The sequence below is a fragment of the Vulpes lagopus genome, chromosome 8 (genome assembly GCF_018345385.1).
Source record: "Vulpes lagopus strain Blue_001 chromosome 8, ASM1834538v1, whole genome shotgun sequence".
In the NCBI taxonomy this organism is placed as follows: domain Eukaryota; kingdom Metazoa; phylum Chordata; class Mammalia; order Carnivora; family Canidae; genus Vulpes; species Vulpes lagopus.
Window position 1 is genome coordinate 116,006,749 of NC_054831.1, and position 17,416 is coordinate 116,024,164.

General features: G+C 47.0%; 1 protein-coding gene across 4 annotated transcripts in view; it reads left to right on the top strand.

Annotated features, from left to right (window-relative positions):
• The window catches only part of ABCC12 (ATP binding cassette subfamily C member 12), a 65,279-nt gene that overhangs the window by 31,811 nt on the left and 16,052 nt on the right, over window positions 1-17,416 (top strand). For 2 of the 4 annotated variants that reach the window (XM_041767344.1, XM_041767346.1), the window contains exons 13-21: window positions 655-858; window positions 4,287-4,421; window positions 4,524-4,599; window positions 4,655-4,756; window positions 7,717-7,806; window positions 8,478-8,581; window positions 10,504-10,701; window positions 11,476-11,702; window positions 15,790-15,927. In XM_041767344.1, coding sequence (XP_041623278.1) covers window positions 655-858; window positions 4,287-4,421; window positions 4,524-4,599; window positions 4,655-4,756; window positions 7,717-7,806; window positions 8,478-8,581; window positions 10,504-10,701; window positions 11,476-11,702; window positions 15,790-15,927 — 1,274 coding nt within the window. The remainder of the gene's footprint in view (window positions 1-654; window positions 859-4,286; window positions 4,422-4,523; window positions 4,600-4,654; window positions 4,757-7,716; window positions 7,807-8,477; window positions 8,582-10,503; window positions 10,702-11,475; window positions 11,703-15,789; window positions 15,928-17,416) is intronic. The other 2 variants (XM_041767343.1, XM_041767347.1) reach the window with 1 other exon arrangement.

Genomic DNA, 17,416 nt, shown 5'->3' on the forward strand with positions numbered 1-17,416 from the left:
AGCTCAGCCTAATGCCTGGCTGAACATAATAGGGGTTCACTTCGGGTTCAGTTAGACAGAATAACCTAAAGTAGGCTATCTAGCTTTTCTTTCTTTCTACAAATACTGAGCACCTGCACTGGGTCAGATGTGGTGCCAGGCCTTAGGGTTATAGTGATGAACAAGGTAGACATGCCTTCTGTCTTTGTAGAACTCATAGGTCCTAGTGGGGGTGAGGAGTTGGTCCACAAGCAAGTAAATTGAGAGCCCCCTTGTCCATTTGCTCTCAGGCACTTCTCCCTACTGTTCACCTGTCCACTCTCCCAGAGCTTTCTGCTCAACAATTTCTTTTGGTGTTAGTAGTCAAGAAATACCCCTCTCTATGGGATATGCACTGGGATGGGGCTATTGTGAGACAGGTCCCCCTCATTCAACACTGGAAAGAGATTTTCCCTAGTTGCCACTGCCCATCAGACTTCCTGCAGAAGTGAGTCTTCCATTTCCCAGGGCATCTGGTGCAGTCAGGGAGTCACTATAAGGGGTGGAGAAACTGGGATGTAGTAGTTATCAATCTGCAGAAAAGTTTTGAGAAATTTCAAGAAGCTCTTGTTCCCTAAGGACTGCAGGGTGAGGGTGGGGCCCAGATATGGGCAGTAATATATCTCCTGTCTACAGATTGGGGAGCGGGGCCTCAACCTCTCCGGGGGGCAGAGGCAGAGGATCAGTCTGGCCCGTGCTGTCTACTCAAACCATGAAATCTACCTTCTGGATGACCCCCTGTCAGCAGTGGATGCCCACGTGGGGAAGCATGTTTTTGAAGAATGCATTAAGAAGACACTCAGGGGGAAGACCATCGTCCTGGTGACCCATCAGCTGCAGGTGACTGAAACTGGCAGGATCCACAAAGTCATAGGATGAGTGTGGTACCTAATGCTCAGAGAGTCTCCTCTTCTGCCTAAACCTGTCTCTCATATCTGAGGCTGGCCTCACCTGACAGGGTTAGGGAGGGAGCAAGTTGTGTAGGCTATACTCATGATTCTCCTCAGCCATCCCAGCTTGCACAGAGTCCTGTTCCTCTCTGAGCATAGCCTCTATTGGTCCTAAATTTGGTTTTAGTGGGGCCAAGACCTTTCTTCCACAAGAGCATAGACTCTCCAGAAGCAAATGTCTCATATCTATGGGTGGCCATGGGGCACCTCCTCCAGCTCTGGACCACTGATGATGATTGGGAAATGGTGGAGGGATGGGAAGCCAGGTGGAAATAACTCAGGCCCCATCCTTCCTCAGATTGGCCTGAGGACAGGAATGCCAGGAGGGGGATAAGGGGCCCTGATGCTCCTGGCATCACTGGCCAGGGGAAAAAGCCCAGAGACCAGGACTTTTGGGCTGAAGGCAAGACTCTTTTCCCTTTTCAGAGCCACTCATTCAGGTTTTGGAACATGAATCTTCTTAAGGAGTTACTAAGCTTGCCCTGAATGTGCTTGAGAATTGGGTAGGGTGGGGAAAGTTCTCACAGTATCAGCCTCATCAAGTGTTCTGAATGCCTAGTAGGAATCTGAGACTCCCCTCTACCCTGAGACAAACCAGATTTTCCCCTGCTTCCATCTCCTGTCTCCACAGTGAGCCCCTAGAGGCATGGGGTATGTGTGCACGTGTATGTCCATGTGTATGTATGTGAGTATACATGTGTGCATTTCCTGCTGGAGGAGAGATCCCATGGACTGACTTACACTGAAAGGACTGTTGGAACAGAAGTCCTGTCTTCTTTCCTCTCCTGCTACATATGGGGAAAATGTTCAACAGGGGTCTGGTCTGGGGGTAAGAGGCAGACCTCATGGTCTTTGCAAGGGTAAGTCAACCTAGAGGAAGGAAGGGTAGGCAAATGAGGTCGCCATGGCTACAGGATGCTCTAACCAGCATTTCTAGGATCTTCTCTCAGTGGCCAGAAGAGCCAGCTTGAAGAGGAAGAAGTTTCGTAAAGACCCAGAAAAACCATTCCTTCCCATTGCTATAGCTCTGCCCCAGCCTGTTTCTCTCCTTGCTGAGGACTGGAGTTCTCAGAATAAGCTTAAATCATCTGAATTTTGGGTGCCTTCTGAGTGGGCTCAATCACCTCCAGGAAGCATCCAGTGGGGCTGGTGTAGACAAATTGCTCTGCTGGTCAGGCATCAGAATGGAGAAGATTGGGTTTCTTCTGGACCCTCATGAGGTCAGTGGGAACGGGTTTTCGCCCAGTCAGGGTACTGAATGTTATAACTGCAGCTCTGCACTGTGAAAGTCTAAACCCTGGAGACCACCTACAGCAGGGAGGGTTGTCCTTCTGAGGGGTCCTGGGGATCTGGAGGGGGACTTCTGGACCCTGACAAGTGTGGGTCATAGATGTCCTTGCAGGAGTCCTCCCTGGGGGGAGTCATTACCTCAGCCCTGGTCCAGTCTTTGAACCTTGATGACTAGCAGCATGACCTGAGGCAAGAACTCTTTTCCCCAGGTGTAAGTCTCCTCAAAGAGTCTACCTTCCACCAAGGTCATTGTCTCACTTTTTGACTGTTGAAAATGCAAGCAGCCACCAGATGGCACTGGAGTTTCAAGTCCAGTTGTCCATTGCTCAGGAGGAGGGGGCTCAGAGCCCCTGAACTGGAGCCCCTGGGCTTTTCTAGAACCTTACTCTTGCTTTTATTCTTGGGCCCACAGCCAATCCGGATGCTTCCCAGTGCTTGGGCTGGGTGATTGCTCTTCTCTTATTTGAGGAAACAAATGAAATGAGGCCTGTGGTCATCACTGAAAACCACAACGCAGGGTCAGATTTTGTGAGTTTGCAAAACATTGCTGCTCAAATCACACCAGATCTCAGTGGCATGAGCTGGGGGGGCTCATTAGCCAGAGGGCCTTCACCAGGAGCTTCTGGAGCTGGAATGTGGGCCCCCACAGAGGAAGGAAAGGCTGTAAGGTTGTCGCAGGCCCCACACTGGTGCCTCAGTTTCCCTGTCTGGAGAATGGGCTGATAACAAAGCTGCCACTTCCTTCACTGGCTTGAGAGATAAGAGACAAAACAAGAACAGGCTTTGAAAAGCTAGGATATGCTGTATAAAGGTGAGAGACTATTTTCAGGAAAAGGGCACTCATAGAAAGTGTCTAAATTGGATGTTAAAAGCCAGACTGTTTCTGCTTAGCTGTCTGGGAAAGTGGACAAGGAGCTGAGTCATTAGTCCAAGGGAGGCAGAAAGGCTGGAGCTGCCCATGCTGTCAGAACTGCTATCATCTAGCCTTTTGGGCACCACCCGCATTCTCCTAACACCCCATTGGGAGTATAGTGACCAAATGTAGCCACTTCTCTCAAGCTTTGAATCAAGAGCATCAAAAGTTGATTTGACCTTGGTGGACCTGGAGTACAGGAGAAGACCTTTGGCCTGTATTGCAAAGGCTTCATTAGGCTGAACCATCTTAAATCTTACAGCATCGTGCCCCCGTGGGAGGGACTTTCTGCTCTTAGATGGGTTGATCCTATGGAAAGAACTCTATCTCATTTGGAAAGAGAGGAAACCCCTCTTAGCACAACTCTTTGATCTCAGGAGTGATATGTAAATGAAGGGAACTCAAATTAGAAAAACAGAAGTGCTTTGGCAAAATGTGGGATGCCATATTAAATGTAGCTAAATTTTTATCATACTGATAAAGCTGGTGTAAACTCCTCAGGCCTGGGGGTGGGGGGATTTGGGGGAGGAGTAGGGCCTGGTGTGGTTTCATGTTCTGCTTCTCCTGGGCTAGATGAGGATCCCGAGGTGGCCTTATAATGTTATCACAGAGGAAGGCCACTGCTGAGGTCGCATTTCCCCTCTCCACCAAATCTTGTCTTGCAGTAACTTGTCAATTTCATATTCCAAATCCTTCCTGCCCCCGATCAGATTTTTTTTTTTTTTAGCAGAGCAGCTCATTTAGGGAACAGTGCTTCACAGTGACAACAAGAGGCTCTCTTTGTACTTATGACACCAGTGGGCACTAGATCAGTGCTTCTCAACTGGGGACCATTTTGCCTTTTAGAGAGTATTTGTCAATAACATTTTTGCTTATCACAACTGGGATAGAGGGGTGCCACTGGCATCTAGGGGGTAGAGGAAAGGGGAGCTGCTAAATATCTTACAATGCATAGGACAGCATCTCGTCCCTACCCCAACAGCAAAGAATGATCTGGCCCTCAGTGCCACCTCTGTACTAGAGGAGCTTGGGATGCTACTGGATGGGAGTTTGGCATGGTGCTCTTCTCTCACCGGGTAGAAGTACACTGTAGATCATTTTAAATATCTTTGCAGTTCCTGGAGTCGTGTGATGAAGTCATTTTGTTAGAAGATGGAGAGATTTGTGAAAAGGGAACCCACAAGGAGTTAATGGAGGAGAGAGGGCGCTATGCGAAACTGATTCACAACCTCCGAGGGTTGCAATTCAAGGTAACTCTTCACACCTGGATGCAAGGTATGCGATCTTGCAATCTCCAGCCTGGGAGAAGTCCTGTCATGCAGCTTTCAGAAGGAATGTCATTTTGTCCCTAGGATCCAGAGCACATTTACAATGCAGCAATGGTGGAAGCCCTGAAGGAGAGCCCCGCTGAGAGAGATGAAGATGCTGGTACAATCCGAGTCCAAACCACTCCTGTCTTATTGCTCAGGGCTGATGAGCGGAGGCACAGATCTCTCTTTATTTCTCATCCTAGTTTTGGCTCCAGGAGATGGAAAGGATGAAGGAAAAGAACCTGAAACAGACTCAGAATTTGTAGACATAAAAGGTATTTGCTATTTATTCCCTCAGTTACATAGTCTTAAATATTTGTTGAGAGTTCTGGGTAGAGGAATGTGGACACATTGTAAGTCCTTTTGGGGCAGCTAGAATTAATACAGTTTACTGTCATGTGAGCCTTAGGGTTCAACTGCTTGAGTCCAAACTCTGGCTCCACCACTCACTAGTTTTATGAGTTGGCACAAGATACTTGGCCACTCTGATCCTTAGTTTCTTAATCCATAAAATGGGGGAAATAATAACCAATAATAACCAGGTTCTTATAAAGATTATGTGAGAAACTGCACATAAAATGATTAGCCCAGTGTCTGATATATAGTAACTTTCAATAGTAATCATTATTGTTATTAGTTAGAGAGGTCAAAGCAGTGCACAGAGATTGGTTAGCAGCAAAAGCACACAGAAGAGGTGTGGCACACTCTTTAGGGTCCCCTAAAGAGGACCTGAGAAAGGAATGTGCATCACTGAAGAGACTGGGTGTGAGTACTTAGCATTCTCCTATGTGCTGGGTACCACACAAGTCTGCACAGACAAAAATACACCCCTGTTCTCAGGATCTCATGGTCTGGTGGGTGACACAGGCAAAGAGATAATCATGGGGAAGCTGGGCTAAAGGTAACAGGAAGTTGGGATGAGCATAACAAGTCGGGGCGGCCTCCCAAAGGTGGCAACCTTGGGACTGGTCCTTCAAGGATATGTAGAAGTTTTCTGGGGGGCACTGTGGTGAGAAAGTGGGGAAGGGAGAGGATTTGGGGGCGGAGGGCAGGAATTCCAGGAAGGCAGGAGAAGAGATGGGAGAGATAAGATAGGCCTGTTGAGGGCCAGCTTCGTCAGGCTCCCTCTTCACTCTAGACACTGTTCCCTTCCACTTCTGCAACCATTCAATACCTGTTGAGCACCTACTCTGCCCTGCCTGGAGCTGGGCACTGAGAGGGCAGGGGTCCAGATCCACTGTCCCTTTCTTCAAAATGCCTTTGGTGGCTTTCCAAGTTAGAGCTCTGTTCCTCAACTAAAAAAAAAAAAAAAACCCTCAGTATACTTCGTCAAATTTAAGATACCATCCATTTTAAGATCACCATCGCTTTATGTACCACTTAGAAAGAAAAATCTCTGCCAATTAGATGATATGGCATGCTACCGAATGGAAGGCACATCCTGATTTCAGAGATGTTAAAATGTGAAAAAAAAAATGTGAGTCTTTGAGTCGATGAAATTTGGCACCATTAATGGTGCTTGTGACAAATGCATGCACGTTTGGAAAGACAACATATTTTTATCACTCTGGAGGCGGCCAAGGCTGAAGAGAGGTACCCACCATCTCTTCCACTCCTTCCCAGGAAAGCTCCAGGCTACCCAGGATGTGAAGTCCTGTGGAGAAAGTAAACCCTGCTTCTCTATTTCTCTTCACCCCCTTTCCCTGGGTGGGAAACTGAACGTGAGAAATGACATATTCTGAAAGCTCTAGGAGGGGAGCCAGTTAAAGGTGGCAGTGCCCACCACACCTGGCATCAGGGCATTTTCGAAAACACAGCAAGGTGAACCGAGTACTCCTGGCTGGGCTGGTGGGCTGCAATGGGATTTGACTAGTTCCCTTTGTTCTCCAGGATGTCTTTCATTAGGCTCCACCGATCCACTGAGGCATCTCTCTGACTTTGCAGGCCCAGAGGGAGACACAATGAGAGAAAGTCAGGCCGAACATTTTCAAAGAAGCACAAAGGTTCCCAGGCAGAGGGTATAACAGTGGCTCTATTCAGGGCACCTTTGAGGTGTGACAGCTCTCCCTTTCATAGCAAGGTGCCGAGAGCCTGTGCGCAGGGACACCCCCGTGTCTAGCTCTATTTATCTCCGTGTATAAAAGCCATGTATGGTTTAGGATTCTGCTTTGGAGCTGACATTTTCATGCTTCTGCATTGAAGGGAAGGAAGGGGACAAGTACTCAGTTCTGACTGTCGGGAGCTGCTTTAGCCAGCGTACCTTCACCTCTGGATGTCTTTCCGTGAGAACTTGACAGTCCCTTTCCCTTCCCTTTGGAAGGTGGAGAGGACTTGGAATAGCCAGGTGGAAGGGATCCGGAGTCCATGCAGCTGCTGGCTGAGGAGGATGCCCTGAGGCATGAACTCCAAGAAGACGGGAGCCACATCCTTCTGGTTCAGTAGTTGCTGTGGGCCCTGTGGCACTTGAGTGCATGCAGCCTAACTCCCAGCTGTATTCCTTTGCCTGGGGGCTCTCCCTGCAAGCTGCCAGCCTCCTGTCAAGCTAGAAGCACTTGGGGGAATTAACCCCCACAGGGAGGAGCCCTCACCCAGTGGCCAATGGGATTTGTAGAAATAGCCTGTATCCCTCTGGTCAGGTGAAAAACCTGCGAGGTGTGTGTTCCACTCTGGCTCTGACACATCTCTGCAAGGAGTTCAGCACTAGTTGTCCACGGGGTCTCTGGCTTGATGAGATCCCTTTTACTGTTGCCTTTCCTATGCCCTAAAGCTCCCGAATAAGCTGCATGCCTTCATATCCTTTTCTTAGGAACTACTTCTGGGGGGCAGCCTGGGTGGCTCAGTGGTTGAGCACAGCCTTCAGCCCTGGGGACCCGGAATCGAGTCCCACGTCAGGTTCCCTACATGGAGCCTGCTTCTCCCTCTGCCTGTGTCTCTGCCTCTTTCTCTTTGTGTCTCTCATGAATAAATAAATAGATAAATCTTTAAAAAAAAATAGAAACAGGCCTGAGCACAAAGTACGTGCTTAATAAATATTTCTCAAAAGAATGAAAGCCACCTGTCATGAGGATCGAATAAAATAACCCAATAATGGGCAAAGGTGTGTTGGGAATTTCAAAGCGGAGGACAAATGGAAGGAAGGGTGAAAACTGCCCCTGTTGGGGGTGCGGGTATGCAGGAGGGGTGAGCCTGACCCCCTGGGCTACAGGCGCCACAGGACTTGTGTCTATCTCCGTAGTTCCTCTGCACCAGCTTGTCCAGACTGAATCCCCTCAGGAAGGAACCGTGACCTGGAAAACGTATCACACGTACATTAAGGCTTCTGGAGGTTCGACATAAAACAACGGGTTTCTTGATTTAATTTGCATTTAAAAATCCTTTCTCAAACTGTTGGGTTCACGTTTTATGATTTCCTTAACAATTACTCCTTTTATGCTAAAGCCCTTTATCAATGCCTTTTATTTTATTTTTTTTCCATCTGAAGTCTGATAATACAGCCTTTTGAATGGATTCACCCTTTATCCCCATTAAAGCTGCCAGACTCTATTTATTGAAACTGAGTGAGCAGCAGCGTGGACCAGCCACGGTTCCTCCGCACCTCGCGGCCTCTTCTCTGAGGGCAGCCTCAATCCGCTCATGGCCTGCCTTCGGGGCACAGTTCTCATCTCGGGGTGCAAAACTACCTTAGAGTTTTATTCCCTGTCTGCTCAGCACGACTGGGTTTTTGTTTGGTTTTGAGGAATACCGAGTTACTCCTATTAAGGTGCATATTGGTGGGTTTTTTCAATATATTGGCAATTTGGACCCATTTTCCAACCAGGTAGAACACATGTCCCCTGGAGGTTCAGAGTCCCAACACCCAGACTTGTGAAAGCAGCCAGGAAGGTGGTTCCCAGGGGAGGGGGCCCTCTTCCTGCGGGCTTTGAATTTTCCATCAAGGCTGGACCCGCTGCAGCCCCCTCCTCTGTAACCCCCTGGACCTCTCCCCTCCTCTTGCAGGGTACCTTCTCTCTCTCTTTGTGGTGTCATTTTTCCTCCTGATGATCGGCAGCTCTGCCTTCAGCAATTGGTGGCTGGGTCTCTGGCTAGACAAGAGCTCACAGGTGAGTTTCCCTTTGGCATTGGAAAATGTTGAGTCAGTGGCTGGCAGAGAGCACAAATGCCCCCAACACCACACAATGAACCTCCCGCTGCCTCTTCTGCAAAGTTGAGATCAGTTGCCTGCACAATTCAATTCCTGAAATTCCCTTTGATGGGAATGATGGGAATGTGGGGTTTTTTCTTCTCTCTTTTTTTTTTTTTTTTGGTGCCACCTTTGGATTTTAAAGGATTGGCTAAATAGATTGTGATGGTGCCAGGCAAATGCAGCATGTCCATGGAGCCATGCTTGTGTAGGATTGTCAGTGAGGCACCTCTGAGGACGGCCTTTCCCTGGAGGGGCCAGGGAAACCTAGCATGGATTTTAATCCTCCTGCCTCTGAACAGAAACTGACATCTTACTGTTGACACTGTCAGATGGCAGGGGGTTCCATCTCTCTCTGCTCTTCAAAGTCCCTCTACAAGAACGGTACATGCAAAAGCCAGACTCAGTCCCTGGTCGTGCTGCAGAGCCACCGTGTATCTTTCTCAGACACTGGGTATTTGCCACCTGAGGGTCTCCTCCAGACCAGGGCCTCTCCTGGGAAGGACTGATAATTCTGCTCTTGCTGGAGCTTGCTAAAAACTCTCCCAGCTTTTGGGCAATGGTTTCTGAGCTTTTCTGGAGCCCCTGGGAATGCTGTGGGCCCATCCTGCAAGATAACATTTTGGTATAGTTCTGTTGTTATGACAACCAAAATGGGAAAGCACTGGGGAGATGTAGGTAGGGGAGAGGTCACTACAGCTCTCTTGGAGGTTGGCACAGCTTCCTGAGGGCAGTTCTTCCCAAATGGAGAAGCCAGTGGGTGTTCTGCACTGTGCAGAGAGAGAGAGAGAGAGCCATCTCTGGAATATCCCCCAGATCCTCCCTGACACATGAAGAGCTCTTTCCTTAGGGACCCCATGGTTTCTGGCCAGGATGGAACCTCCTCCTAGGTGTGGTGCTTCCCCAGTGGGCCAGTGCCACTGGCTAATTGAGCATGCAGCAGTGATAGTAGACCAGGCGTTTGCCTCCCCCTCAACCCCCAACCCCGACACTGTGGGCACAACCTCTTTTCAAGCTGGGCCTTTCATCAATTAGCTCCCCAGGGATGCTTTTGCTTTTATGGATGTTCATCCATCAGCCGTCACCTCTGGTTTACATTTCCGCTATTGCTATAATCAGCAAAATGGCATTTAGAAGAAAGATGCTTATTTGCTCCCCAAAGGCAGTCTTGACTTTCAGCACATGCTTCAGAGAAAGATGAAGCTGCCAATTTCTCAAGAGGAGGGGATGGCCTCTCCCCAGAAAATGTGTGTTCTCTCCGCAGCAGGATGAAGCAGGAGGGAGCCCTGTGGTTCACCAGGCTCCCTTCTCCCTACCAGGGACTTCAGGGCAGTAGACCAGTGCTGTCCATTATACTCCTTGAGAAAAGGAAAAAGGAGGGGACTGTGGGGCTGGCCCATCCTACAGAGAGGCCACCTATACCTCCCCGAAGGCCTGGGCTGCCCGAGGGCTGTTGAGCCAGCCTCATGGAATCTGGATTTCCTGTGCTTCTATAATCTTCCTGGCCCAACATCACCTCTTATCTCCTAAGACATAGTTTGCTTCTGGGACAGAAGCTATCGGCCACCCTGTGCCCTGGCCACCTTGTTTGCTTTACTTGCCCGCTGACTGTGCTGACTCTTGTAAGTCAGATGCCCTTGGAGGCAAACAGCCCAGCAGGAGGACCCATGCAAAGCTCAGAGGTCCTCCAATGGAAGTGACCTGATTTGGCTACCTGCTTCATTTTTTTTTTGCAATTTTACACCTCTTTTTAGTTTCTTCTCCCTGGAAAGGTCCTCTGGCAAATTCTCGCATTCCTGATCATTTACCAATTCTTAGTGCTTTTCTTATTTTTCTCCAAAGATGACCTGTGGGCCTCAGGGCAACAAGAGTGCATGTGAGATTGGCGCAGTGCTGGCAGACACCGGGCAGCATGTGTACCAGTGGGTGTACGCAGGGAGCATGGTGTCTGTGCTGACATTTAGTGTCATCAAAGGTTTCACCTTCACCAAGACCACATTGATGGCATCCTCCTCCTTACATGACCACGTGTTTGACAAGGTACTGCTCCCGGGAGCTGCATGCAATTCCAGTCATTTAGCCAATAGCATTTCCCGAGCCCCTGTGATACATCAGGCACTGTGCTGGGCTCTGGGCATAGACACAATGCTCAAGGAGCTTACTCTTGAGTCTGAGAAGCCTCCTGATATCTACTACTAGCAGTGAAGGCAAACTCCAGGGACTGTAGGGATGGGTCACAGGCTCTCAGGCTAGACTGGGGATGGAGTGAAGGTGGTCAGGAAGGTTCCCTGAAGACACTGCCCGGGAGCAGACATGTACAGGCCCATAGGCCATCTCCAGCTCCAAAGACCCCTGGGTATGCCAAGGCCCTCAAGAGGTGCTTCTGGCCATTTTCTCATTCCACTGCTGCGGTAGGCAGAATTGATTTATTTTATGATTTATTTTATTGCCAGGGCCCTGGCCAGAGCGCACAGATGTGGTTCACACTAGGTAGACAGATGGTTTTTATTGCCCCAGGGCACAAAATACCCCCCTCCTCCCAAGGCATCTCAGGCTGCATCCCAAGTTTGGAAGGAGGCCTGACCTGCAGGGCTCTCCCTGGGACTCCACACAGAGGCTGAAGCTCTCCAAGCTCACTCTCATTCATGGGAGCCACAAGAATGAGCAGCATCCTCACTTTTCCAGGATAGCCTGGGATGCTGTGTTGGACCCTGGGAAAATGCTCGAGCCGCTCAAAGTATCCCAGCCCCTGCAGAGTGGTTCAGTGTTTCCTAAATACGCACCTTGACGCGGACTCTCGGATTTTATCCACAGATCCTAAGGAGCCCAATGAGCTTCTTTGACAGGATGCCCACTGGCAGGCTAATGAACCGTTTTTCCAAGGACATGGACGAGCTGGATGTGAGGCTGCCATTTCACGCGGAGAACTTTCTGCAGCAATTTTTTATGGTGCTGTTTATTCTTGTGATATTGGCTGCTGTGTTTCCTGCTGTCCTTTTAGTCCTAGCCGGCCTTGCTGTCGGCTTCTTCATTCTTTTACGGTAGGTTGATGCACTGTTTAAAAAGGAGCACATGAAACCTTTATGTATTTGGTTAACTCTGCACAATGACCCAGTAGTATCAGGTGATGCTGAATCCTTGCTATCTCCTCTGAATGGGGGAGCATATTGATTTTTACTACTGACAAAATGCCAGGTGCTACACTCAGGGTTTTGCATTTTAGCCTCAGAGTAACCCTGAGAGGTGGGCATGATTGGGAGTTTAAGTCAGTGGTCCTAGGTGGGGAAACTAGTCACCATGGTTGCTGCCTTTTTGCTGTAATATTCTCAGCCTTGGAGCTCTCTCTGCCATCCTGCTGTCAGAAGCAGAGAGAGACCAGTCCTTAGTCCCTCGAAGCTTTGGGAACTGGCCCCCACTCTAACTGCTGGTATGGCTAGGGAAAGGCCTCAGGCAGCTAGGCACTGTGGAGTCATGCTGAGGCTGTGCAGCTTTCCCACTTCCTCACCCACCTTGGAGGGAAGCAGGAGGTGGGACTGACCCCAGCCCAATCTTGGGGTGAACTGAAGTTCTCAGCAGGCAGTGTGGTGGCCATTGCATAAGGCCAAAGGGTTGGAAATCAGAGAAATTTGCACCAGAGCTCCAACTGTACTGCAAAACCACCTGGAGGTCCTTGGGGAAGCCAGAGAAATACTGGAAGCCTGTTTCCTCATCTCTAAAGGCAATCATTAAAACATACACCTCATCTATGCCAGGGAGTCCTTGTATCAAATGAGACTGTAGGGCTGTAAGTGGCTTATAAACTAGTAGCGGAATACAGCTGACCCTTGACCAACAAAGGTTTGAACTGCAAAGGTCCATTTATATGTGGATTCATATATATGTATAGGGAGAGAGACAGTACCATGCTATAAATGTATTTTCTCTTCCTTATGATTTTTTTGTAATTTTTATTTTTTATTTATGATAGTGACAGAGAGAGAGAGGCAGAGACACAGGCGGAGGGAGAAGCAGGCTCCATGTACCGGGAGCCTGACATGGGATTCGATCCCGGGTCTCCAGGATCGCGCCCTGGGCCAAAGGCAGGCGCCAAACCGCTGCGCCACCCAGGGATCCCTTCCTTATGATTTTTAAATGATGCTTTCTTTTCTCTATCTTACTTTATTATAAGAATATAGTATATAATACATATAACATAAATATATGTTAGCCGACTATTTGTTATTGGTAAGGTTTCCAATCAACAGTAGGCTATTGGTAGTTAGATTTTTGGGCAGTCAAAAGTTATACGTGGATTTCCAATTGTATGGGGAATCAGTGTCCTTACCCTTTGTATTGTTCAAGGGTCAACTATACAACGTTATAGAAACTTTGAGTTTTCATAAAACTCAACAATATGTTTATTATGCTCCTAGATGTGCCAAATTTTGGGCTGGACACCGAGGGTCTCAAAGAGGGTCCCCCAATTGTAAAGGATTCAGCCCCAAATCTTGGACCTGCCTCCATCTGTAAGCAAGTTTGTTTTCATCCAGGGACACCACACTCAGAGCTGAGTTTTAGAAATAACACTTTGGTCACAATGTGGAGGATGGATGGAGCTACAGAAAGATCAGCACCAGGGCTATGGGATGAGAGACTTAAAACGTAGAGTCTGAATGAGAGATGAGACAGGTGGCAGTAGTAGGGGACAGAAAAGAGGGGTGGATTTGGGAGCCACTTCTGAGATGGTCTTTAGGGTTGGGGGATGGGAGAGGCCAAGGATGAGTCCAAGAAGGGGAGTGATGCAGGTGTTATGGGAAGGGAAACAATTTGGGTAATCAAGATTGTAGGCTTACTTTTGGATGTTTCAAATCTGTGGGTCAAGTCCTCAGATGGTGCCAATAAACAGTGGGAAGGGAAGGGAGGGTCTGGGATGCACTGGGGCTAGACGGATGGACTCTGCATCCTTGACTTCCACACAAGAGCTCGTGTGATGGTGGGAACTAGCATCAATGCCCCGGGCTCTCTCTTTGGCCTCCCACTATTTCCCTGGTGGCTCCAAGAAAGGTCGTCACATGGCCTCGTTGTCCAGCCTCAAAGGTTTATTGTGGTGATCCAATAAAATACTTTCTAAAAGTTCTTTGCAAAGATATAGCATATCTTGGATACCACTTCTTAAAATGGACTCCTTGGCTTGGTGTTCATTTTTTGTAATCCCTGTGTTTGACCAACTATTGTTCCTGTCTGTTCTCCACTTTATGCTGTTGATTTACTTAGCAAAAGGTTTTTCTCTGCTCTGCATCCCTACTTCTTGCTACAAAGACAGGCCAGACCGTGGCTGGCTATAACTAAATCACCTAAATATTTCCAACTAACTCACTTGAGCTCTAAGCTAATGAGGTTTTCCTTCCTCTCCCCCGGGTGAGTTTTAGCTGAGAGTCTGGAGGGCAGATTAGATTTGCTGTCATGGGCCAGCCTGCCAATGTGCATGCCTGAGGGCAGTAGTCTGGCTCTCAGCAGGGTCCTGGAGCTTCAACACCCAGGGGAGTTGCATCCTGTGGAGGGGTTTGGTTCTAAAGTCAGCTCCTGAGGCTATGATTCAAAATTACCTTTGAAAATGCCTTTAGAAGACCATGCATTGGCAGTTGAAACACCAGTTTTTCCTCCAGAGTTGGAACAGATCATTTTTCCTTTAGTTGGTTCCCAAAAAGTAGTTGGCTTCTATTAGGAACTGCATTGTATGAAAATTTCTGGAATCACATCTCCTGCAGCAAGACATTCATGCTACAAAAAGCATTCAAAACTGAAACCACAGCAAGGAATGGCACACATTTCTGAGACTCCTTCCTGACTTTTTTTTTTTTGTGTGGTAGTTTTGTAGTTTCAGGTTTTTATTTATTTATTTTATTTTAAAAAATATTTTTATATATTTATTCGTGAAAGACACACACACAGAGAGAGAGAGAGGCAGAGACATAGGCAAAGGGAGAAGCAGGCTCCATGCAGGGAGCTCGATCCCGGGACTCCAGGATCATGCCCTGGGCCAAAGGCAGGCGCTAAACCGCTGAGCCACCCAGGGATCCCGTTGTTTCAGATTTTTATTTAAATTTCAGTTAGTTAACATAAAGCATAAAATTAGATGTAGAATTTTAGGTGTAGAATTTAGTGATTCATCATTCACATGTAACACCCAGTGCTCATCACAAGTGCCCTCCTTAATAGACATTACCCATTTAATCCTCTACCTCCCCTCTAGCCACCCTCAGTTTGTTCTCTATAGTTAAGAGTCTGTTTTATGGCTTGCTTCCTCTCTCTTTTATTTTCTCCCTGTGTTCATCTGTTTTGTTTCTTAAATTACATATGCGAGTGAAATCATATGGTATTTGTCTTTCTCTGACTTACTTCACCTAGAATAATACACTCTACTCCATCCATGTCATTGCAAATGGCAAGATTTCATTTTTTGATGGCTGAGTAATATTCCATCATATATATATATATATATATATATATACATATATATATATCACATCTTCTTTATCCATTCATCAGTCAACATTTAGGCTCTTCCATAATTCAACTATTGTTGATAATGCTCCTATAAACATCATGGTGCACGTTTCTTTTCAATATTTTTGTATTCTTTGGGTAAATACCTAGTAGTGCAATTACTGGGTAGTTCTACTTATAACTTTTTGAGGAGCCTCCATACTCTTTTCCAGGGAGGGGGCACCAGTTTGCATTCCCACCAACAGTGTAGGAGGGTTCTCCTTTCTCTGCATCCTTGCCAACATCTGTTGTTTCCTGCGTTGTTAATTTTAGCCATTCTGACAGGTGTGAAGTGGTATCTCATCATGGTTTTGCTTTGTACTTCCCTGATGATGAGTGATGTGGAACATGTTTCCATGTATCAAGAAGCCATCTGTATGTCTTCTTTGGAAAAATGTCTATTCATGCCTGAAACACATTTCTGAGACCCCATCTGTTCCACAACTGGCCTGTCCTAGAGAAGAGTGGTGGGCCAACTCCTTTTCCCTATTTAGATGACACCCATCTGACTTAAACTTTGTCTTGAGTGCATAGTCAGACCTGTGTGTGCTAAGAGTAAGCCCTCAGAGACCCTACTTTGTGGCCCTCTTGATTTCTCCACAGCATTTTCCACAGAGGAGTCCAGGAGCTCAAGAAGGTAGAGAACATCAGCCGGTCTCCCTGGTTCTCCCACATCACTTCCTCCATGCAGGGCCTGGGCATCATCCACGCCTATGACAAGAAGGAGGACTGCATTAGCAAGTGAGTCCAGCACGGGGCCCACTCCAGGGCTCCCTACTTCATGCTTCACCCTGGATGGGAGGTCACAGGAATAGATGACTACTCTGGCTCTGAGAAGGGAAGTCTGGGATGCTGGGGACTTACTGTAGGTGAATTGCTGGCAGAGTCAAGAAGAGCAGTCTAAGGCACTAGGCCTTTCTTCCTAGTATCTGGGGTCCCAAAAGTGGTGCGCTCATTCAATGACAACCTCAATATGTGAATTTATGTGTTTTATCTTTTGCACTAGAAGTTAAATGTTTCCAATTCAGGAAAGTAAGAGAAAGCAGAAAAAAGAAGGAAAAAACAATCACCCACAGGTCCCCAACCTAAATCTTATTAATATATTCATTTATTTCCTTCTACTCTTTTCTTTTCTCCTATTTCTTAAGTATCATAATCATGTTTGTCTCATTTTATTGTTAAATAACATTTTTAAATGTTACATTTCTCATAAAAACAAATTTTAAAGACCATATTATGTTTTACTTGATGAATACAGCACTTTCCTTCTTTTCAAAATGTGGGGAATAGATAAGTAAATTTCTCTGGAGTTTTCTAGCTCCAAACTTCTAAAATACAGAAGGAATTATATCAACCATATAGGCTCATTGTGGTAGCAAAGACTTCCAAATTTTAGGGGCTTAATACAATATGGGTTTATTCTTCCTCAAGTCTATTTTGTAATGAGAGTTCATAGGGCAGGAGAATGGACTGTTGTTCTACCTGGGGCTTTTCCAGCCTGAGGGCCTTGGGGATATTTTCCAGAATCCTCTGTGTCTAACTGGAAGATAAGGTGAGAAATGGGTGCAGCACTCCTTGGGAAATTTTTATGGGTTAACTCCAATGAGGATACTCATCATTTCTGCACATGCATTGGCCAGACTTCATTCACACAGGCTGGTGCAAGGGAGTCTGGGAAATGTAGTCCAGCTGTGCATAGGAGGAAAAGAAAATGGAGTTTGGTGAATCTATAGCAGTGAATCTGCCACATAGGTGTTCCATTTTGTTTTGTTTTGTTTTTCTCCCATATTTTTCTGCCTTAAAAACCTAACACACACTTCAAGTTTGAGTCTAATTCTCTCTCTCTCCCTACATTTTGCCACTCAGGATCTTGGTGTAGACTTGGCATTCAGCTTGGTTTTAGTTCAATCAGTGGCTATGCTATTCCTAGTTTAACTTGAATGTCATCTGTCAAGAGTCCTGAATCACACATGGACCCTTCCAGTGTCCATGGAGTCATTCATGGACTTACTCATGACAAACAAAACAGATACAAGCATTGTCTTCCTGCAAATTATCGTCCAAGATTTCCAAGGGAATCCTATAGGACAGTTGAGTCCTACATGACTGATGGGGTCCCTTCTTTTAATACTTTCTTTCCTGTCTGGACTTTCCAGAGGGCTTAGGCTTCTGACATGTATTGCTTTAGTCACCAGACGGAAATGCCATAGCATTAAATAGTGACTTGAGG